Genomic DNA, 24,827 nt, shown 5'->3' with positions numbered 1-24,827 from the left:
AAAAAGGCAGAATGAAAGGCTCTGTATCTGCACAAAGCATTCGTAACAAAACAGATGAACTGTCAGCTCAAATAGAAATAAATATGTATGACCTGATAGCCATTACAGAGGTGTGGCTGCAAGGTGACCAAGGCTAAGGCCTGAATATTCAAAGGAACTTGACATTTCGGAAGGATAGGAAGCTAGGAAAAGATGGTGGGGTAGCTCCGTTAATTAAGGATGGCATTAGTACAATAGTGAGAGTTGACCTTAGTTCTAAGGATCAAGATGTAGAATCAGTTTGGGTAGAGATAAGAAACAGCAAAGGTAAAAAGTCCCTCGTGGGGTTAGTTTATGGGTCCCCTAACAGTAATTACACTGTAAGATGAGGTATACAGGAAGAAAAAAAATGGGGCCTTGTAAGAAAGGTATGGTGATAGTCATGGGTGATTTTGATCTACATATAAATTGAATGAATCAGATTGGCAAAGGTAGCCTGGAAGATGAGTTCATGGAGTGTTTTCGGGGCAATTTCTCAGAACAGCATGTTCTAGAACCAACCAGACAGCAAGCTGTTCTAGACCTGGTAATGTACAATGAGACAGGATTAATTACTGACCTCATAGTAAAGGAACCTATGAAGTGTAGTGAACATAACATGATTGAATCTCACATTCAGTTTGAGGGAGAGAAGAGTGAGTCTAAGACTAGTGTTTTAAATGTAAATAAAGGCAATTAAAAGGGTATGAAGAGAGAGCTGGCTAAAGTGAACTGGGAAATTAGATTAAGGGATAGGTTAATAAGAGTTGCAATGGCGGACATTTAAGGGGATATTTCATAGCACTCAGCAAAGATACATTTCGGTGAGAAAGAAAGACTCTACGAGAAGCTGCCATCTGCAGCTAATTAAGGAAGTTAAAGATAACTTCAAATTGAACAATAAAGCATACAATTCTGCAAAGATTAGGTTGGTCGGAAGATTGGACAGAATTTTAAAATCAGCAAACAATGAAAAAAAAGGAGGGAAAAATTAGAGTACGAAAGAAACCTAGCCTGAAATATAAAAACAGATAGTAAGAGTTTCTACAGATATTTAAAAAGAAAAAGAATAACTAAAGTGAGAATCGGTCCTCTAGAGAGTGAGAATTGGGAACTAATAATAGAAAATAAGGAAATGGCTGAAGCCTTGAACAGACATCTTGCGTCTGACTTCACTGTAGAAGACACACATAACATCCCAGAAATACTTGTAAATCGAGGTGAAAGGGAGGGAGGAACTTAAAACGATTACAATCACCAGGGAAAAGGTACTGAGAAAACCATTGGAACTAAAGGCTGACAAGTCTCTAGAACCTGATGAATTTCATCCTAGGGTTTTAAAATAACTGGCTGCTGAGGTAGTAGATACATTGGTTGTAATTTTCCAAGCTTCCCTAGATTCTGGAAATGTTCGATCAGATTGGAAAATAGTGATTGTAACTCCTCTATTCAAAAAAAAAGGGAGACAGAAAGCAGGAAACCAGTTAATCTAACATCTGAGAATGGGAAATTGCTAATATCCATTATTAAGGAGTTTATAGCAGGGCACTTAGAAAATCTTTATGCCATCAGGCACACTCAACATGGTTTTGTGAAAGGGAAATCATGTTTGACTAAATTATTAGAATTCTTTGAGGAAGTAACAAGCAGGATGGATAATGGGGAAACAATAGATGTGATGCACTTGGGAGTTCCAAAAGGCATTTGATAAAGTTCCCCATACAAAATAAGAGCTCATGCTGTAGGGGGTAACATATTATCATGGACTGCGGATTGATTAGCTAACAGAAAGCAGAGAGTAGAGATATATTGGATCATTTTCAGGTTGGCAAGCTTTAACTAGTGAAGTGCCACAGGGATCAGTGCTGGGTCCTCAACTATTTACAATCTATATCAATGACATGGATATGTGATGACCAAATGTATGGTTGCTAAATTTGCTGATAACACAAAGATAGGTAGGAGAGTAAGTTGTGAAGAGGACATAAGGAGTTTGCAAAGGGATATAGACAGGTTAAGTGAGTGGGCAAAAATTTGGCAGATCAAGTATAATGTGGGAAAATGTGAACTTGTCCACTTTGGTAGGAAGTATATAAGTGGACAGAAAAATATAAATGGACAGAGATTATAGAACTCCATAGTACAGAGGGATCTGGGTGTCCTGGGACATTAATCACAAAAAGTTAGTGTGTAGGTACAGCAAGTATTTGGAAGGCAAATGGAATGTTGTAATTTATTGTAAGGTGAATGGAATATAAAAGCAGGGATGTTTTGCTACAATTGTTTTGGTCTCCTCACTTTAAAAAAGGATATAATTGCATTAGAAGCAGTTCAGAGAAGGTTCACTTGATTGATTCCTGGGATGAAGGGGTTATCTTATGAGGAAAGGTTAGGCATGTTAGGCCTGCATCCATTGAAGTTTAGAAGAATGAGAGGTGATCTTATTGAAACATATAAGATCCCGAGGGGACGTGACAAGGTGAATGCTGAAAGGAATTTTCCCCTTATGAGGAAGACTAGAACTAGGGGACACAATTTAAAAATAAGAGGTCTCCCATTTAAGACAGAGATGAGGAGAATTTTTTTCTTTCACACAGTTGTCTGTGGAATTCTCTTTCCTTGGATAGGAATGGAGGCTGTGACATTGAATATTTTTAAGGCTCAGTTAGATAGATTCTTGATTAACAAGGGATATCAAAGGGCATAGACAGCAAAGTAGAGTTGATGCCACAATCAGATCAGCCATGATCTTATCAAATGGCAGAGCAGGCTCAAGGGGCTGAATGGTCTATTCCTCTTAATTCATATGTTTGTGTGTTCATTGTAGAATGACCCTTGCTTGTCTTCACCACTTCATACTGCTTCTTGTTCTGCCATCAATAAAAGGAATCTCACAATCTGGCTTTATTTTTCACTATTTACATTGTGCTCAGAAAGGAAAACAGTGCACAGTTGTAGCAAAAAGAAACCCCAGTGACCCATTCAGTGCTCTGGTTGATGGGGTGGCCTTCGTGCTCGACTATGTGGTACTACCTTTACGGCCTTGGAGGATATGGAGGCAGCCAGCTCACTTGTCTCAGCCTGCAGCTGAGATACATCTGGCAGTTGTCCTCATTGTGGAGGTACCCATGGGGCATCTCCAGAAGCTGTTGCATTTGCATCATTGCAGGGGCAGCCACCATCACTTGGCCCTTCTGCACAGATGCTCCCACTGTCAGAGAAGCCAAGGAGGCTGAGCATGATGAAGGTGTCCCTCAAGGGGTGGCAGCCTCATGCTCCTCTATGACACCCTCAGCCCTTAGCAGGTGCTCTGTATGGTTGGAGGGGTGTACCAGCAGGGATGCAACTGACATTTCCTCCAGCTGCCTCTGCACCATCAGTGGCACTGACTGGTCCATGCTAGGTAGTGTAGCATGCATCTTGTGTATGTCAGTGTGTAGTTTCTGTATGCACTCCTATGGCTTGCCATGAGGTGGCCACTCTGTCAATGGAGGAGCTCATAGCCCTGAGTCATGGTGGCACACGTAAGCTGAATGGACTCCTGTACTGCCAGAGGGAACTAGGACAGGTGGGAGCAGATCAGCTGCTGCTGGTCTAGTTAGGGCCTCTTCTCCTGTAACTCTTGAGGCCCCGCATCGGTGCCAGCTAAGTGCGGCTGTGTCTATCCTCCCTCCTCAGAGGGACACTGCTCACAGCTGCATCTACCTCTAGCACCTCCTGCTGTTCACTAGCGCGGTGCTTCTCAGCCTATATAACTAGGACCCACTAAGATGACTGTATCTGTGATGGTGGAGGATATGCTTGTGAGGTGTAACAGTGCTTCTTCTGAGCTTTGCTGCTGCTCCTCTTGGCCCGGCAATGGATAGGAAGAAGGTCTCTTGCCTTGATGTCTACACTGGTGGAAGACACAAGAAGAGATCATGAGAACAGCCTTGGCGAGCAAGAGCCTCTGCAGTGCTGAGGCTTCCTAATGCAACCCATGCAGTTGGACATGGTGAAAGTGCAATCCATCCCCTTAATGAATGCATTGCTCTCTCTAATCCACTATGGATGCCCATTATGCCAAGCTTGACTTCCTTATGATCTGTGATCATGGCAATGTCCATTGCTCCCTCTTTGTTGGCTGTGATCATGTGAAGGCAGGGAGCTTCTCCACCAATCTGGGCCCTCTCCCAGACATCATGTGCTCATTTCTCCTGCAAGGATAAAAGAAAGAGAGATGAGGTACCGGCGGGGGGAGTGGGTATGGGTGGGTGAGTGGGTATGGGTGGGTCGGGGGGGAGTGGGTATGGGTGGGTGGGGGGGGAGTGGGTATGGGTGGGTGGGGGGGGAGTGGGTATGGGTGGGTGGGGGGGGAGTGGGTATGGGTGGGTGGGGGGGGAGTGGGTATGGGTGGGTGGGGGGGGAGTGGGTATGGGTGGGTGGGGGGGGAGTGGGTATGGGTGGGGGGGGAGTGGGTATGGGTGGGTGGGGGGGGAGTGGGTATGGGTGGGTGGGGGGGGAGTGGGTATGGGTGGGTGGGGGGGGAGTGGGTATGGGTGGGTGGGGGGGGAGTGGGTATGGGTGGGTGGGGGGGAGTGGGTATGGGTGGGTGGGGGGGTAGTGGGTATGGGTGGGTGGGGGGGAGTGGGTATGGGTGGGTGGGGGGAGTGGGTATGGGGGGGAGTGGGTATGGGTGGGTGGGTATGGGGGGGTGGGGGAGTGGGTATGTGTGGGTGGGGGGGAGTGGGTATGGGTGGGTGGGGGGGAGTGGGTATGGGTGGGTGAGTGGGTATGGGTGGGTGGGTATGGGTGGGTGGGGGGGGGAGTGGGTATGGGTGGGTGGGGGGGGAGTGGGTATGGGTGGGTGGGGGGGGGGGAATGGGTATGGGTGGGGGGGGAGTGGGTATGGGTGGGTGGGGAATGGGTATGGGTGGGTGGGGGTGTGGGTGGGGGAGTGGGTGTGGGTGGGTATGAAAGGGGGGCCCATAAAATTTTGGGCCGGTGCCTAATTCCTCCCTGGGGCAGGTTCTGGACAGTTCCAGTCTTAATTTCCTGACCCTGGTGGGGAAATTCTGCCCTTTAGAGACTGTATGAGAAGGATCACTTCCTCACTTTTCTATTTCAACCCCCTTGAGATAACAACTGATATGTCATTAATGTTTTGGATTGCCTTTTGTACCTGTGACTCACTTTAGGTGGTCTGTGTACAGACACCTAAATCGCTTTGCTTCTCCACAGCCCTTAGACCTTCCCCATTTAGAAAATATGCTTTTTTTGTTAGATCTGAAGTGAATAAACTCACGTCCCCCCACACTGATCACAGTTGTCCCCACTTTTTCTATGTCCTTCTGCAACTTCCTGCTCACATCTATACTGCTTACTGTGTTTCCCAGCTTAGTATCTTCTTCAAGCTTGGATATCTAACTCTGAATTCCTTCAGCAAGTTGTCAATGCATAGAGTGAAAGAGATGAGAGTTGAGAGATCCCTGAAGTATAACACTTGTCACATGCCACCAATCAGAGAACATTTCCTTTCATCTCTACTCTCTGTCTACTTCCCAACCAATTACTTACACATGTCACAAGGTTACCTCCAATTCCATTCACTTTCATGTTTGATAATCTCTTGTGCAGTAGGTGGCATTGGGGAAACTAGTAAAAAAGGATGGAGAATAATTGGGATTCCTTCCACTGTGGAATTTCCTGCCATTGTGTTTATTCATTGGGGGTACACATTTAAGGATTGGCTGTCAAGCATCTATACATAGAATGTGACCTTCAGTCCTGCAGATTGCTGAGCTCACTGGGGATATTTTTCAACCTTCAAATCATATCAGATGTGTGTAAAATAGATAGTTCAATGAAAGAAACAGACCATCGCAGTTAAATGGAGGGGTAACTTTTATTGTATGAATTTCTAATACAAAAATGAAACTAGCATTGGGGCTGAGGAACAGAAGACAGGACCAAAAGACTGAAAAGGAGAAGGGTGAAAAAGCTTATTCCAGCCAATGTTTAAGGAACCATTTCTTCTTCTAATTTTCTGCACTGCTGATGACAAGATACCACAATTAGCTAAAATTTAACAGAATAATTTGCCAAGGATGGTCTAATTCAGAATTTAGTGTCTACCATACTTTGGTCAGTGTCTCCTTAATTCACTAACTACACTGCTATTAGATGTTCAGACAGCTGTAACCATACAACTGCCTGGCATCAGTAACTTTAGTGCATGAGGTGCCAAACAGCATTATCAGTAGTGAATGAGTTAAGTAGCAATATTGCCAAATGTTTGTGTAACATGCAAAAGTTTACTCAAAACTGTAAAGCAAGAACTAGGTTATAACTGCTTGTTTTGAAATTTGTAATGCAACAATGGAATAAGTGCTGAAGAATCCAATAAATAACCCCAAAAAAAACTAAATCATTTAGAAAATTAGTGCATTTCCTTTTCAGGCTTTGCAAATATATACCTTTAATAAATTACCCCCAATATATAAAACTCCAGTTCTCTTTATTCACATTCAATGAGGCTGAACATGGTTCCCAACAAATGCTGGTCACGTTTCTCTGACTTGCACATGATAAACATGGTCTGAAAGGCCTTTATTAGGAAGATATTTGTGGTGAGTAGGCTATATGCAGAAAGGGTTAAATATTTCTGGAATTCCTTGAATGCTTTGCCCAGTGTTGTAAATAACACATGCATCCCTCTTTACATTGATGAAGAGTTTTTGTTTCAAAATGCATAGAGACAAATAAACACACTTTGATTTACTATTAATAATAAGCATTGTTAATTATGATTTGTACTCTTCTGGAATATTCAGTGTTTTAAATGAGAAGTCACTGACCATTTTCAGTTGGGTAAAGCCAATCTTTATAAATCCATCAAGCCATGGGCCTAATTCTGAGCAGCTGTATGCATTACTTGTGGCAATGAGTTAGTCACTTAACTTACATGGGAATTAATTAATTGCTGCAAAGTTAAACTGTGTGTCCAGATCTGTCTGTGCAAGTACAGTAGGACATTGTACAAGGAGTGCAATTAAACAACAAAACCTTCCTGCAATTAATCCTATGGCAAAGTAATTAATCACCTACAAGTTTGCTGTCAATGTTTCCTTCATTTGATTGCCGAGTACACATAGTTGAAATTGAGAAGTCGTTAACCTCAGTGTGATTTAATAATCCTTTGACATCATCAGTATTGGATTTGCATATTTAAAGCAGGACCCTGTTGCCTTCCTGTAGGTGTCCAACTCATGTTGAAAAGAAAAACAGAAAATGATGGAAAAAAAACCTCAGTAGGTCTGACAGCCTCTGTGGAGAGAGAAACAGTTCTGAAGGAGGGACTTGAAACATTAACTCTGTTTCTCTCTCCACAGAGGCCGTCAGGCCTGCTGAGTTTTTCCAGTATTTTCTGTTTTTGTTTCAGAATTTCAGCATCTGCAGTATTTTGCTTTTATCATGTTGAAAAAAGCAGGTTAAAACTAGGACCCAATTGATCACAAGGGATAATGGTAAATTGGTGCCTTTATTTTAACTATTCCCATCCAGTAGTAACAGGCTGGGGGTGGGGTGTGAGGGGTTGGAAGGGAATTAAAACCTGACTCATATCTGAGAGAGAGCAGCAGCATTGACCAGAGCCCCTAAATTTAATTATGTCTCTTTACAAGTGTTATATCTATAAATAATGATGAGGAGAAATCTATTTGTTGACTGGTAATGAGTAAAAGTGAACAATTAAGAAAAACCATTGTGCAGCATAATGGATGGAGGTACTCATAATAATGTGTCATTGCCAATATTCCCTGCTGTGGCTCAGTTCATAGCACCCTCGCCTTTGAATCAGAGGGTTGTGGGTTCATGTCCCACTCCTGGAAACCAAGAACTGTGATTGTACTCAAAAGAGTTGCAATCTGTGACTGTTGATAACTCGAAAGAGTTTCCCTGCACAGTGACCTCGTGCTGGAAACTTGGTGAGATCTTTTTATTTGTTCCTGGGGTGTGTGAGTTACTGGCAGGCCCTACTCATTACTATTCCTAACTGCCCTTGAGAAGGTGGCGGTGAGCACTCTTTGAAGTCCATGTGGTGTAGGTACACTCACAGTGCTGTTAGTGAGAGTTGTCCAGGATTTTGACCCAGTGACAGGGAAGGAACTGCGATATAGTTCTGAGTCAGAATGATCAGGGTGACTTGAAGTGGAATTTGAAAGTGGTGGTGTTCCCAGGCATCTGCTGCCCTTCCTTCTAGGTGGTAGATGTTGCAGATTTGGAAGGTACTGTCGAAGGAGGTTTGATGAGTTGCTGCAGTGCATCTTGTAGATGGTACACAATGCTGCCACTGTGCATTGGTGATAGAGGGAGTGGATGTCAGAGGTGGTGAATGGGTTGCCGATCAAGGGAGCTGCTTTGGCCTGGATGGTGTCGAGATGCTAGAGTGTTGTGGGAGCTGCACTCATCTAGGCAAGTGGAGAGTATTCCATCATACTCCTGACTTGTGCCTTGCGGATTGTGGACTGGCTTTGAGGAGTCAGGAGGTGAGTTACTCGCCGCAGGATTCCTGGTCTCTGACTTGCTCTTGTAGCCACAGTATTTATATGGCTAGTCCAGTTCAGTTTCTGGTCAATGGTAACCTCCCCAGGATGTTGATAGTGGGGGATTCAGTGATGGTAATGCCATTGAATGGCATGGGAAGATGGTTAGATTCTCTCTTGTTGGAGATGGTCATTGCCTGGCACTTATGTGGCACAGATACTTACAACTTATCAGCCAAAGGCTGCATGTTGTCAGATCTTGCTGCAAATGGATATGGACTGCTTCAGTATCTGAGGAGCTGTGAGTGGTGCTGAACATTGTGCAATCATCAGTGAGCTATCCACTTATGATGGCGGGAAAGCCATTGAAGCAACAGAAGACGATTAGGCCTAGGACACTGTATTGTGGAATTCCAGCATCGATGTCCTGGGACTGGGATGATTGGCCTCTAACAACCAGAACCATCTTCTTTTGTGCTAGGTGTGACTCTAGCTAGTGTAGAGAGTTCCCCAATTCCTATTAACTTCAATTTTGCTAGTCCCTCTTGATGCTGCACTCGGTTAAATGCTGCCTTGATGTCAATTGGCAGTCACTCTCACCTCACCTCTTTTGGCCATGTTTGGGCCAATGTTGTAATAGGGTATGGAGCAAAGTGGTCCTGGTGGAACCCAAATTGTATCAGTGAGCAGGTTATTGCTGTGTAAGTGATGCTTGATAACACTGTCAACAGCACATCCCACCACTTTGCTGATGACTGACAGTAAGCTGATGGGTGGTAGTTGGCTGGGTTGGATTTGTCCTGCTTTTTGAGAACAGGGCATACCTGGGCAATTTGCCACATTGTTGGATAGATGCCAGTGTTGCAGCTGTACAGGAACAGCTTGGCTAGAGGCTCAGCAAGGTGTGGAGCACAAGTCTTCAGGACTACAGCTGGGATGTTGTCAAGGCCCATAACTTTTGTTGTGACCAGTGCTAAGCTAAGGGGAGGTAATGACAACTTATAAAATAATGTCACGTACGATAGATGTTTCAGAGTTGTAGCTAGTTTGTTCCCACTGTGGGTGAGCAATATACAATGTATATAAATGTGCATTAGGTACCACAAGGTCCTTCACACCGACTTTCTTTACCTTGCATGCATGCTGGTTAACCACCATTTGACTTCATGTGTGAGACAAATCACAGGCTATTCAAAAAAGGGACGATCACAGCTTAATTCTGTTCTGACAAATGCCAATGGAAAGCCCTTAGAAGCCAGGGTCCTTACAGTATGACAGCACAATATTAGGAAGGGTGTGGGTATGTTTACAGGCTTGATAATGGTAGTCCTTACAGCTGAAAGAAATTGACTGTGGTATCCACTGGCTTCAGCTTTAGCAGTAACAGACCTATTGGGTTATTTTAATTTTCTGCTCTAGTAAGTCATAAGAGGCACTACAGGGGCATATCCGAAATAGGGTATGATTTGGGAGTTAGTCGAAAAGACAGGAATTATCCAAAAGGCAAACCTGAAAAATCTCCCCTCTGCAGGAAATGCATTTGTGTTGGCATCAGCTAATCTGGGATGTGGTTTGTTTTGTTTTTGTTTTTGCACGCCTCCCCAACCCAACCGCCCCCAACCTGAGGCACAAATGCTATTTACCACAACCCAGCAAAGGAAGCAGCCAACATGCTCCCAAATTCCTGACAATAGCATCTGGAAATCGAACTTGACCTTATGTTGATTCTTCCTTCAATTTTCACTTCTTAGACTCAGCTCAGAGCTTTCCCAGATACCCTACCTCAGGGCTGAATGTTCTGTGGGAAATAGTTAATGAATTGCAGTTATATAGTTTCATTTTAATCCCAGAGTGCAGTGGATGCCGGGACGCTGAATAAATTTAAGGAGGAGATGGACAGATTTTTAATTAGTAACAGGTTGAAAGATTATGGGGAGAGGACAGGAAATTGGAGTTGAGGCCTAAATTAGATCAGGCATGATCGTATTGAATGGTGGGGCAGGCTCGAGGGGCTGAATTGCCCACTCCTGCTCCTAGTTCTTATGTTAACTTTGGCATGAATCCTGTTTGCCTGCGTAAAGAGTTTCCATTGAAGTTACGGTGATGGAGCAGGAGAAGCCCTCAAGAAAATTGTGGATGTGTGTACTTAGGTGAATCTGCATAACCCCAAGTGCTGCAGATAGCAATCCGGGCTAAACCAACTCTGTATTGGAAAGATATTTCAATTATTTTCCCTATTCCCTTCATTCTGCCTCCCTTCAGAAGGCAGTGGATCATGCTGGGAAATGATTTCACGAGCGCAAGACTGGTACCTGGTACCTCACTCAAGTGATTATTCCTCATGAGTGAACATAGACAGAGCAGTGTCAGCAGACTCTTGAACTTTGTTTGGACATGAGTACGATCCTGTCTTCAATCAATTCTCTACAAACACGTTGAACTGCGATGACTGGATAGCAATCGGGAGCAAGTTTATTTTTCTCTTCTCTAGCCTAAAGATGTTGAAATGAATTGTAGTGTGGCCCTGCCACATCAGTTGAGGTGAGCTGATTCAGCAAAGAGCATGAATAGAACCTGGAACCATTTGGATAGTTATGGCTCAGTGTTGGTACGGGCTTGAATTTATCCACATATACTGATGTTTCCATTTTTTCCTGCTCCTCAATTGCAGCACTCCAGCCAGTTTGCTGTTTGTAATGGCACTTCGGTGGTACCTGCAGAGACCCCCAAGAAAATGGTTACCTCAGATCTCTTTTTGTTTCCACCCTTTACAAGTGACTGTCTGGGGAGGAAGTGGGATCAAGGAAGACTCCTGAAATAAGAATTCCCACTCCTGAGGTTCAGGGGGGACCTGCTGTTGTCATGGTGATTGGCACTGAGTGAGCTGTGGCATACCTACTTCTGTAGGGGTACATGTGGGCCCCATCAGTGGATGAAGTCCTGCAAGAGGGGAGGCAATGGTGCAGCGGTATTGCCACTGGACTGGTGACCCAGAGTAATGCTCTGGAGACCTGGGAATCCCGCCATGGCAGATGGCGGAATTTGAATTCAATAAAAATCTGGAATTAAAAGTCTGATGATGACCATGAAACCATTGTTGATTGTTGTAAAAACCCATCTGGTTCATTAATGTCCTTTAGGGAAGGAAATCTGGTCCCCAGACCCCCACACCAATGTGGTTGACTCTTAAATGCCCTCTGAACAAGGGAGATTAGAGAATGGCAATAAATACTGGCCTAGCCAGCGACGCCCACATCCCATGACCAAATGAAAAAAAGGCAGCTTGATTTTACAAATGCTATTTTCGTCTCTCCTGCAGAGTAAGTTAAAGTTCTTCATCGGTCTAGTAGTTAATGTAGTAATGCTTGGAATGCTGTGGGTTTACATCTGTTGCTATTCACAAATTGGGGAAATCATATCAACCAAGACACTTTAGCAGAGGACTTACTTCAGTCTAAAATTAACTAATTACTGGATTTTCTAACATAAAACCAGGGGTTCTCTATTGATGTGCCATCACTTGTTAAGGAACAGTAATTAACAAGGAACCACCAGAAATGAAATATGCACAATACACTTAACCACCAGAAACAAAATACACCAACTGAGAGCAACCCTGCACAGCTCAGCCTCTGTTTAAATCAGCTAATTGATGGCCTTGAAAGTTGGTGCCAGTTCTCCTGATCTCCTGCCATAATTTCGGCAAAAAATTACTGGAAGCCCCCAGAGAAACAGTGTTCACCATTTTTCTGTCAAAAGATCTGCCAGTAGCCTGCTGAAGTCACCACAGGAGATTGGAAATCTTTTCAGAAAGAGGAACTTTTAATTGCAACAAGAAGTTGCTACTTATTTCTGACTATGCATCTTGCTTCTTTATCCCATACTGGGCAGGTCACAAGAAGATATTATCCATTTACTGAAGAGCACAGTGCTTAATCTCAGTCAAATGAGAGCTGCACCTTGGAAACTGATAAGGATTTGAAAAGTGGAAGTGTTAATGGAGTACTGTACAGTAACACAACATCTAAATCCATTTCAAATCTTTCTGACAGCATTCAATCTCACTTACGCCTGCTGCTGTGGAACCCTGAATCTGCCAAACACAATTCAGGTTACAGAAGGGCAGCAGACACATTTTGACACACAATCAATAATTTACAAGCAAGTTTGTTTAAAATTGATTCAGCTGTGGTTTCTCTTTAAATCTTAGATGTTTTAAATAGAGGTTTTTCGAAGACCATGCTTCTAGAAAGCAGGATACTTTGAGTTCCTTGAGGTATGGCTGTATCAGGTCTGCAGAGCACACTCAGACAGGGGGTGCAGGGGACACAACTGGCTCAGATGAGTTAGGGGAAAAGGTCATGGACCCAGACATGGAAGCATCCGCGGCCGGGGAGGGCTGAGACGTTTGCTCCGTACCAACTCCTTCAGTATCTCGGTGGGGCTTACCACTGAATATCTGACTTTCTTTATCGAGAGCAGTATACTGAAAAATAAAAAGGAGAGAGTGAATGAGCATATAAAATATAGAATGGTTTGATGTTTTTAACATATGAATTATTGGATTATGTTGGATCTGCAAAATAAGGAAAAGGAGAGCACCAAAGACAAGTCTTTGTGAGCCTGTAAAGTCCTTTAAACACCTTCTCCAAATTATAGATGGTATGACTTACAAGGGCAACATGCTGAATTCAATGTAGTTTGACTTAATTGAAAATTTATGAAACCAGTTTGATACATCTCAGATGATAGGTGATGCACGAATGAGCTGTCTGATTAGTGAAATGGACTGAGAGGTGTACATCATTTTGGCCACACTAAGACATCTGGGTAAACCTACACTGAAGTATTGTCACATAAAGGTCTGACATGTATTGGGTAAAATGCAACAGTGTTGCATAACAACAGTGTCATACATTACTATATTTTCAGATATGGAAGGAAATAAAAGCAAAGAAGAAAAATGATTACTCACCAATCTGCACCAATCACGAATAGGCTTGTAGTGACCGAAATAGGCCAACAATAGTGGAGTGAAGCACAATGAGTAGAAGAGTTTTGTGTTCATGCAAGGACTTAAGCCTGGAAAAGACTGCAAGATTAGGGTGGGATGATGTTATGGAAGGATTTGATAATGAGAATTGAAGTCGGTATGCTGGGGCATGGGAATAACAGGGTGATGGAAGTGCAGAGCTTTGTATGGAATAGAACATGAGTCGTCATCGGAGGGAATTACAATTTCTTGTGTGGACATGAGATGCTGGCTAGGATGGCATGGCAGATCAAGCTTTGTTGTGATAAAGACATTGATGAAAATCTTGCCACCAGTAGGAGAGAGGCAGGGAACAAGGCAGATGTTGCATAAGTGAAATAAAGCGGTCTTGATAATGAAATGGATGTGGGGCAGGTTTTTTTGTGATTATGTTAATAAATAAACTGTTTACAAAAACAGGTAAAACACCAGGTTTGCACTAAATTATCTACCCACTTACTAGTCTACAAAAAATAGGAAAGATGCACTTGCATTGTGCCTTTCATGACCTTGGGATGTCTCAAAGTGCTTCATAATTAATGAAGTACTTTTGAAATGTAGTCACTGTTATAATGTAAGGAAACATTGCAGCCAATTTGAACACAACATCCCACAAACAGTCATGTGATAATGACCAGATAGTCTCCATTACTGATATTGGGTGAGGGATAAATATTCAAAGTGTCAAGGTAAATTTATCATCCACCTGAGAGAGCAGGTTTAATGGTTTAATGTCTCATCTGAAAGACAAGGGGAATACTCATCATTCTGGAGAGGAGGTGAGTGGGAGCTTTGGTATTTGGGGCAAAGATTTACTTGAAAACAATGACTACATTTTTTCATCCCTTTCACTCCACCCACCACTGATGGCCTTTACACCAGTGATAACTTATTGGAGAACTTGTTCGAGATTTGAATTGAGGCTGAAATGACCTGAGCTCTGCTGAGCCATGAGTCCTTGCCAACAAACTAAGGTTAGATTGTTGTAGCAGGTATGCACCAGCACTCCAGGCAAATGCTTTGCAGAAATTAACCCATTAATTGCCCAGCAAATAATGGGGTCCATCACTAAATTCTACAATATTGATGGGAATCAATTGGATCAGGAACCATGTTTAATGTCAAAGTTAAGTGGTGTTGTTGCTATTGCCTGATCCATGTAATTGTATTCTGGAAGTTCAATCAGATTGAATATATGTAGGCAAGGCTTTGTACCCTGGGTTACATTTGTACTATTCATTACTATGGCCTCATTTATGGTAAATAATCTCTCCAAAATACATGATAGCTTGCAATAGTGTCTACCCAATGATTTGTGGTTTTTTTTACAATGTAATCATTCTTCAGTTCAGGGTTCTTTAACATAGAGGGTACTGCTTCTTAAAACCCTGGGGAAATGCCAGGGTGTCCCAAGGTTATAGCTGATCTGGAGCCTGCAGTCAGCAATTTATATAGCTCTTAAGACCAGGTCCCAGGAATGTAGAACAATCTATCCAGCCATATAGGAACCAAGGCAAGTGCTGGGAGGTTTCAAACCATTGGTCATATTTGTTATTATTACATAGAAAATGTTGGTGGGCGTGGGAAGCCAGAAATGACTTCCTCTGGAATGGTGCAGGATCCAGACATAGGATCAAAGCCAATTCTGCAATCGTGGTCAAACATACTTCAGTTCACACAAAGACTATAATGCTCATTCCTCCTCTTCCTCCTTCATCTTGGCAAGTGCTCCTCATTTTCTCTTATTCTGTGGAAAAACATATATATTCTATCCTTCTGAGATTGCCTAAGAATTAAGATTCTTCACAATGAAGACACTGAAATTCAAGGATCTAGGCATTGTAAATTGGCTGTGCCAAGTAAATTGGATACAGGGCTTAACGTTGAGGCTTGAACCTCTAACAGCAGAACCATAGAAAGCCATCTGCCAAATCATCTTCTGCGGGGCATTGAAGCCTGTGCCGGGTTGGGAGGAGAGTAAGGTGAGTATTTGAGGTATTTTGACAAGATTTTGCCTGAAGTTGGTGATGGCACTGAAGTTTAACTCCTCAGTAATAGTGTTATTATTTCCAAAAATATGGAACTGAAGCACTAGCAGCTTAATCACGATCCTTTAACTTGTTATGGCAGCTCAACCACCTTCATTCTCAAGCAAGTTTATAGCATTTGAAGGCTTTTTTTCTAATTTCACCCTCGGCTGAAAAAAAATGGCACAATGGTAGACTAGAAGGTTTCTACATTCAAAAATACCCTTAAGCTGTGGTATAAAGAAATTGTATTTCCACAAAGCAGAATTTTTCAGCATTTCAGAAGGAAAGAAAAGACTGATTTGTTTCACTGACACATGATTCTATAAATGGTGATCACAATAACTGCAGATGGGGATACAACTCCTAACAACCACCTTGAACATTTCTATAAAACAGAAAGAATAACTATGTAAAACTCTCTCAGAGGGAGTCATTTTTCCTGGCTGCCTAACCTACCCACTGTTTGTAGCATGTGAGTGCGGGAAGTGCTAGAGCTCTTTGAATGCCACTGTCTTTCTCAGGCCTAACAGTCCTATCTGAAATGCTAAGATATTTCAATATTCAACATCAAGTGATTGTTTTTCATACACTCCTTCCACGGATCTTTGTATGTGGAATTATTATTGCTCCAGGTAACACAAAAATGAATTCCAAGTGCATGACCATACATTGAAAGTGCAGTTACAAATCATTACACCTCACAACCTTACTACAAGAATCTATCATACAATTATAATGAATGTTGGATCACAGTTTCTCATTTCTTTATGTTAATATTTTCCATGATTGCCAAAGGGGTACAGTTTCCATGAAGAAGTATTCAACAATATTTCTTTTTAATTTGTGGATTGCAACTTGTAGGACCATGCATCATTTTCATCACAATGATATCCCATGCAAATGATAAAATGATGCATTTTGATGGAACTTGTTCTTGTATCGTGTCTCTATAAATGAACCAAATGTCAGACGTTTCTGGAATAAGGTGTCTCTTTAAAAACTTTACTCCATTATTTTTAGCATAATTCAAAATTATCTTCTCTGTCATAGAGAACACTAGTTAAAATCTACAGAACTAACGGATTAAAACAATGCCAAAGAACATCTTAAATGATTGTCACACTGCACGCGCTTTCATTCTGTTCTGAATCTCAGGTTGGTTCGATTCCTAAATAATACACACCTTGTACAATGTTGTTCCATCACACATCTCCAAAAACAAAGATATAGAACAGGGTTCACCCATTTTTTCAAAACATTTGCATGCAGGGCAAATAAGAGCAATTCCAAACAAACTGTTTCTCCTTTTCCCCAGCATGTGTCATTGTTTTTAAAAGGAAGAAGCAGTGTGCGTGCAGCAGAAACAAGAGCAGTGTTGATGTAGTTAGTACGTGCCACTGGCTTGCATCTAAACTGAGAGAAGCAGGTGTGAGCCAGAGGTGGGTGGGGAGGAGCAGAGAGAGACAGACTAGTCACATTTCAGACACATTTATATTTGTAGATCTTAAAGAAAACACCACAAATGTGGCTGCAAATGGCTTTTTCAATTCAGTTTGTTGATCCCACTGTGAAGATAGTATTAGAAATATTACCACCTGGCGATTATTCGATTTCAATTCAGCCACTTCACTGAATATTTGACATAATTCTACTGCTGGTGGTGACACCAGAGTGGGAGTTTGCCAATTCCCGTCATCTGCTAGTTTTTGTAATTACATCATGCCAATCATTTGCACAGAATTTTTTTAGAAGGTTCGTTTATGGAAATAGGCAGCAGTTTAAAACATTTAAAGGGATATGATGTGAAGTAGCCCCTCCCCAAATATCAGAATCTGCTGTATGGTTGTACTACAGGACAATTATTACAGCTTGTACCTCATTGCAACACGCAAAGTACTTGGCTCCCAAGAACTGTGCTTTAATAAAGGTGGAGTGTTTTCGCTAGCTAATAGATAATCCTGTATTTTTTTTTAAATCACTTCGATCACATAATCATATCCTAGAGAACCAAGCATTCACATGAACATAATACATAATGAAAAAAGCACTCTAACAATCAGGGCTAAATTAAACATTTATGAGAAAAGGGTCATAGATTTAGTGGAGAGCAAAGAATTTTTAGAAAAGCTTTTGACAGGGCATCTGTTGCAATTCAGCTTTGCTAACACCAGATGGCACTCAAAGACCACTCTGCCCACTTGAAATAATTTCAGGTTGTCTTCCTTTTTCGGAAGTTCTTGGTTTCTTCTATTATTTCTGAAGCATTTTTAATACCGGTGTTTATCTTAAAACCAATTCTTGTCCACGTACAGTTATGAAGTATGCTTTTGGCCTCTCAAATCGAGTTCACATGAGGTCTATTAAGCAGTAGATTTTTCTGAAGTTCCTGTTAAATAATCAGCAGTCCAGAAATTTTTGGTTCTTGAGTGAGTCTGAGGTGAACTTAATCCAATACAAGCAACAGAAAAGAAAGGTATGTGCTCTCCCATAAACAGCAGCATCAGCTGAATCCACACCATGAAAAGTTCTGCCTTGTGTGAGCTGGGAAAGCTTAGAAAAGAGCTGTGAGGCACAAGGCAACAGGCCATGCAAATTTGGACCGGCCGTGAGTTAGTGAAGGGTTCCCCTGTTAGGGCATTGTGTTCTACACCATGGTGTTGTTCCAGGTTTATCCAGTGTCTCAGTATGAGGATTGGAGCTCACCCTCTCCCTCTTACACTTCAAACTGTCAAAAAAAATGAAACATACAAAAACAAAACAAACATCAAGGCCATTTTCAGAAGTAAATGCTGGTTAGCACCCCAATCAAATCCAAGTCTGGGCAGTCTCCAATTATTTGAAGTGGAGAGTTTGTTCATACTCTATCAATGTATGAAAATGTAAGGCACAGTCACATTCCTTTAGTTTGTACAGTGGAGCTGTTTTTAGTACAAATTGTTAACAAGAACAAGTGGCATATATAAGCTCAAGAGCTTTGTATTACCCACCAGATGGTGGCAGTTCAGGAACCCATGGTCTTCCTCTGTCACTGTTGAGCTATTTTATTTTGCCAGTGGCATATCCTTACTTCCTAGGAGGAAAAACTGTAACTCCCCAGTCTGTGTTGCATGATCATAAAATGGTAGAGCAAATGGTGGTTTTGACAGTTAATGTTTCAAGCAAATACTGAGATGTGGGGCTGATTTGTGGGTTGGGGAATTAAATATTTAAATGTAAATACTTAATCTTTTATTGCAGTTTCTCCTCTCCTGATGCTTGTGGCTCATGCCAGGATTTGGCAGCTCTCTGACACCTCATCCAAGTCATGCTGCTTTGTTTTTTTCCCACTTAGATGTACTCAGGCCAATTTACTTGCCCTCATCCCTGCCCAAACTACATCCCCTCCCCTCACAAGTCCTTGTCCCTCTATTGTTACTACTTAGAATGAAATCCAGAGTTGCTTGTCAGACTGAGACTCCAGTAAGAGAATCAATGAGGAAACTTCTTGAAGTGAACTGGCACTCTGGTGTACAGAGCCACTGGCACTCTGGTGTACAGAGCCACTGGCACTCTGGTGTACAGAGCCACTGGCACTCTGGTGTACAGAGCCACTGGCACTCTGGTGTACAGAGCCACTGGCACTCTGGTGTACAGAGCCACTGGCACTCTGGTGTACAGAGCCACTGGCACTCTGGTGTACAGAGCCACTGACACTCTGGTGTACAGAGCCACTGGCACTCTGGTGTACAGAGCCACTGGCACTCTGGTGTACAGAGCCACTGGCACTCTGGTGTACAGAGCCACTGGCACTCTGGTGTACAGAGCCACTGGCACTCTGGTGTACAGAGCCACTGACACTCTGGTGTACAGAGCCACTGGCACTCTGGTGTACAGAGCCACTGGCACTCTGGTGTACAGAGCCACTGGCACTCTGGTGTACAGAGCCACTGGCACTCTGGTGTACAGAGCCACTGGCACTCTGATGTACAGAGCCACTGGCACTCTGGTGTACAGAGCCACTGGCACTCTGGTGTACAGAGCCACTGGCACTCTGATGTACAGAGCCACTGGCACTCTGGTGTACAGAGCCACTGGCACTCTGGTGTACAGAGCCACTGGCACTCTGATGTACAGAGCCACTGGGTCTTTGGCATACTGAACCACTGGTTGAACTCACTGCGCTTGTTAAAGGACAGTGACGAGTTTATCTGAAAACACTACTGTCTGGAATTTCCTTGGGTTCCTGCCACAACTTTAGCCAAAATCCTAACTCTGCAATGTTTCTGCTTAAGTTACAGCCTGAAATCTGGGGAATCACCTACCCCCCCTGTCTCTCCCCACCACCACCCACCCCCTAAACCCCCAGTACCATGGGAATTCTACTTCCTGATCTTGGTGGGATGCTGGATTGCTGTTCCCAGCTGAGGCCAACGTTACTGATTTCAGCTCCACGTTCAGGAAGGAAAACAATAAATGACGCCGCATTTTCCTGAACACCCTCACCCCGCCCCCACCCACTAGGTCACGGGTCACTAAGTATTCGTGGCTGAGTCTCAGCACGATTTCTGGCAGCAAGTGGGAAGCCCATTGAGCGTCTCAGTTGGCCACGGTCTTCAGCAGATGAGGGTCTATAAGGAAGAGGTGGATTCTACTGGACCCTCTCCATCTATTCAGGGATAATACTCCTGCTAGCCCAGGCCTAATATCACTTCTGTATTCTTCAGTGGGGGTGAGCAGCAGTAAAAGTAGAAGAGACGAGTAAAATGAGCCAACAATCTGGCTCCCCATATTGCCTTCCAGGCATTTGAAAGTGGTTACCAAGGAGGGGAAAGCTCGTGACAGTCCTTGCTTGGATGGGTGCTGGAAAATCAAGGTTTTTGAGGGGTTGTGGCAACAGGCTTCACTGTTTCTGCCAGTGTCAGCTCTGATCTTGAATGGGATAGTGGAGGAAAAAACCAAGCCATGGAGCGCATAAGCTTCATCATATGGGAGCTGGAGGTGAAATTGTAAAGCAGTAAAACATTTTTGAAAAGTAACTCGTGGTTATCTTGTTTTCAAATAAACGGAGAGGAGCAGTTTTTGCTGCATTAATTATATCAGTTTCAGAGGCAGAAGAAGGAGATATGAAAATCAGCCCATTAAAGAGTTACACTGATTTCAAGTACAGGCATCATCTTATATTACATCCAGTAACTTTACCCACTGGACATCAAGAATTCATTCTAGAGAAATCTTAACAACAGCTCCCCATTGTTACTCGGCTAGTGAAGTCAACATTTAACCTATCTGTATAGGCCAGAAAGATTCAGGCTTGATATCAAGTCTATGTGAAGAAAGTTACTCATAGTTACTGCAGTAAGGATGCCTCTATAACTGGCTTTACTGCTTGGGAGTGGAAATTCCTCCAGGGTTGTTGTTCCTGTCCACAATCCAGTAGCACCAGCTGAGAGGGCTTGTATGAGTGTTGACTGGGGGCAGTGTTGGGTTTGGTGGTGATGCCCTTTTTGATTGAATAGCTTGGCTTACATATGAGGAGTGAGTGGGTGAGGTACTGGAAGGTAACTGTCAGCTAGGCACCTGTATCCTGCAGCACACAAAGACAGGGTCAAAAATAACTGAGTAACTTTGCCCATTCATTTCCTGCATCCTCCTCCTATCATAGGTCCTTTCTTGCAAGTTTACAGGTAGGAAGCTGCAATGCTGGTGGGAAGCTGATTGAAACAAGGAAAGGTAGGGTGGGGGGAATTGTGTAATATGGTGGGTCTTTACACCCTAAACTTCTGGCAATTGTGATCAAATTCAATTCAAACAGACATGATTGGAAGTTCGCTCTCTGATGGGGAATGAATGATCCATTGATTGCAATCTAAATGCTATTACAAGGACAATATGCGATGGCAGTAAAGAGATCTTAAAGTGTCTAGGGAAGAGTTTCAGAATAACAATTCTAGACAGCAGTGAATTTGTACACAGAACTGTCTGGATCCAATAGAGGACTGGTCTGGATCCAATGGAAGACTGTGTCTACTTCTGCTCACTACAGTGGGGGCATCTTAGAATTGGGGAGGATGCAATGTATAGCAAACATATTGACACCTTAAATTAGGCAGCAGAGCTATGCAGAAAGACTCTGGTAACTGGGAATGCTGACACTGGAGTAAAGATGACTCAGGGAAGACCCTACTGAAGTGTTTAAAAATATAATGCGTCAAGTCAAAGTTAAACACTAATAATATTTTTGGCACAATCACAAACTACAACACGACAGCTCAAGTTCAGACAGGCTAGACACAATTACTTCAGCACAGAGCATGGTGAATATATTGAACTATTCAGGGAAATGGTGGAAGCAGCTACAGGACAACAGAACTTGGTGGAAAAATAACCAAGGAATACAACAGATATAGTGACTTCAGGTATATTTTCAATTTAGAGACCATTCAGATGAACCACAATACTGTCTTCTGGTTCTGTACATTCCTTTATTTCTAAGCACATAGAAGGCTCTTCCATTCCTGTCTTCAATGTTTCCTTAATTCTCTGAGGAGAGGTACATTTTTACAATGACCAACCAGGTCTCCCCAGGTTTTTGTTTTGCTGCCTGAGTTGCAGGGCAATAGTTCCATGCAGTCACCGTCTGCAGAACTCGAGTGAAACTTGACTGACAATAGGTTCAAATGTCAGACCTGAAGGTGGAGTTCCTTGGTTAGGATACAATGCTCTTTCATTGGAGCTGACAGGCTACATGTGGCTGCTTTTTTAATCCTGGGATGAAATTGTGCCTAAAATGAATCAGTACAATGGTACTGCAGTGGATTTCAAAAAGTTAATAAACAATATATTTGTGCCATCATTTATCCACACCCTCAACCTCTTGATTCCCTGCTGATGCAGCACCTGATAAAAAAAATCATTACCCTTTCTAGCTCCATCAATTCCCATCTCAGACCTACCTTATAATCTAGTGTCCATAAAGGATATTAATCATTGCACTGCACTTCTTGCTGCATCCAGATAATCAAAAAAAAGGGCTAACGCCTGTCTTTTTAAAAACAGTGATACATGGCACTCTTGCAAAAGTAGCAATTTCAAAAATACTGTTTAAAATAAAGCTTCTACAAATCCTAATTCTTCAACTGTGCTCTTGACTATCTCTGACTTTTCTGCTTTTCATTTGTCTGAGATCGATTCGTAACCTCCCATTCTGTAACGTGCTCTAAGATTCCTTTCTGAGGAGAAACTACACAAGCATAAGCCTTTGTTGAATGGACCACAATCAACCTAGGGCTGAAGTTTCTCAGCCCCATGATGGCAGGCTTGGCCCGGGGGGTGGGGGGGGGGGTGCGGCACATGGAACAGTTCCCTGATGCGGTCCAACTGCCAAGGACTTCCCAAGGAATGGTCTGGGAATTGGAGCGAATGCCTGTTCCACAGAGGCAGGCAGCCAATTACAATGGTTAAGGTTCCAATTCAAAGTGAATTTTCAGCCTTGCCAGCGTTCTGTCACCAGTGGAGCAACCAACCTGCTGCAAGTGAAGGCTGCCAGCTCAGTGGAGGTGGCTTCCTTGTAGCAGGCTGAGGGATCATCAGAGCCAGAGGCTCCATCCCCTGAGGAAGGTGCTGCAGGCATGAAAGGCCGAATGATTCCTCCAGCGCGGTTTCCACTCCACTCTGGGTGGTCTAAAGGCTTCGGTGCTTACAACAATTAAATTTCATGAGCGCCTCTGAGGGCATCCATGTTGAGGCACCCTCATAGTCCCTGACCTGTCCTTGCCGGTGGAGCTGCTGGCCCTCTGACTGGGCTGGCAGCCTTGAGGGCCTGCCCCTTGACTTGCGGAGGCAGCCGTTTTGGACGCCGTCTCCTGGAAGATTGCTGAGCCAGATTTGTTGCTGGCAAATGCGGGCTTAGGATCCCTATTTGGTCCTGATGTTGGGGTCCCGATGCCTGTGGCAAATCCAGCCCCTACTCTCAGTATCAAGTGGTCCCAGGTTGGTTAGGTAAGGAGTGAAATGAAAAGAAAAGCTTCTTCTGCCCTCCATCAACTGATTTGCCTCAAATCCAACCTCAAAAGAGAATCAGTCACTGCAGTACTGTCAGATTGTAATTTACAAACACCAGCCTTTCTTGTTGAATAACAAGGGGATTAAGCAGTGCCGATTGGGGTCAAATTATGTAAGATTTAGCAATATGGACCCACATTCACTAGGTACAGGGCTGTTCAAACTCATTTTAAAGGAAAGTTCAATTTTACTAAGCTAGGATCTGATTTGTCAAAAGTGGTCTGGAAAAAGTTATTAGAAATAAATTAGTGTCAGAGCAATAGAAGGCATTCAAGGAGGAGAGAGTGAGGGTTCAGAAGAGATATGTTCCCACACAAAAAACGGGTAGGATTTCCAAATCTAGAGCCCCTGGGTGTCAAAGAGCATAGTAGGATAAGGCAAAGAAGAGAAGTTTATGCCAAATACTGGCAGCTCAATACCGCAGAAAGCCGAGAGGAATAATAAAAGGCAGGGGTGAAATCAAAAAGGGAATTAAGAAAACAAAGACAGAGCTTAAAAAAATTTGGCAAGTAAAATGGAGGAAAACCCAAATATCACTAAATAAAGAGCAAGAAGAAAGGAAAGAATAGGGACAATTAAAGCCAAAAGAGGAAATATTAAGGGTTTAGCATCATTGAAAGTAGATATGTCATTAAGCCCGGGTGAAATGTTCCTGAGAGGATCAAGGGGCGAAACAACAGAAGCTGAGGCCATCATTTTCTGATCCTTTCTGGCTCCAGGGCTGGTGCCAGACAGCTAACTGAAAGGCCTGTGTATTGTCCTAAATTTGTCTGTAAGCCTCATTAGAATAAATTTGGTGAGCTACAGGTACCTTAAGGCAACCTGTGGTCTGAACCCTCCAAATTTCGGATGCACAAATCAGCCGGCAGTTAAGTCTGGGGGCATGGGGGTCAAGGAGAAAGACGGCATGATCTACTGCCAATATCCTTGCCCCGGTCAGGTTCTCCCACCTTTCCCCACCAACCCAGGGGGTAAAGCTGCTATCTGCCCCTTCGCTGTCTGCCATCTGTAAATGCAAGCCAGGAGGCTGGTATTAGCAAGCAGTTTGCTGCTGTACTAACAACAGGAGTCCCTGGAGTAACAGCAGTGGCACGTGGTGGAACTGGTTCTTCTCAATCCAAGGCTTTTAGTCAAATTGGTGCAACACTTATTGGGGGCACTTTGACTCATTTAAGGTTGTCCTTC

General features: G+C 43.1%; 1 protein-coding gene across 3 annotated transcripts in view; it reads right to left on the bottom strand.

Moving 5' to 3' along the window:
- Positions 1-12,347: 12,347 nt before the first annotated feature.
- The window catches only part of dclk2a (doublecortin-like kinase 2a), a 430,953-nt gene continuing 418,473 nt past the window's right edge, over positions 12,348-24,827 (bottom strand). For 2 of the 3 annotated variants that reach the window (XM_078541257.1, XM_078541256.1), the window contains one exon: positions 12,348-13,026. In XM_078541257.1, coding sequence (XP_078397383.1) covers positions 12,847-13,026 — 180 coding nt within the window. In that variant the 3' untranslated portion in view covers positions 12,348-12,846. Of the gene's footprint in view, positions 13,027-16,185; positions 18,328-24,827 lie in introns of those variants that run through there. The other variant, XM_078541259.1, reaches the window with a different exon arrangement.

The sequence above is a fragment of the Cetorhinus maximus genome, chromosome 1, assembly GCF_964194155.1.
Source record: "Cetorhinus maximus chromosome 1, sCetMax3.hap1.1, whole genome shotgun sequence".
Classification (NCBI taxonomy): Eukaryota; Metazoa; Chordata; class Chondrichthyes; order Lamniformes; family Cetorhinidae; genus Cetorhinus; species Cetorhinus maximus.
This window is presented reverse-complemented; position numbering and strand designations above follow the sequence as displayed.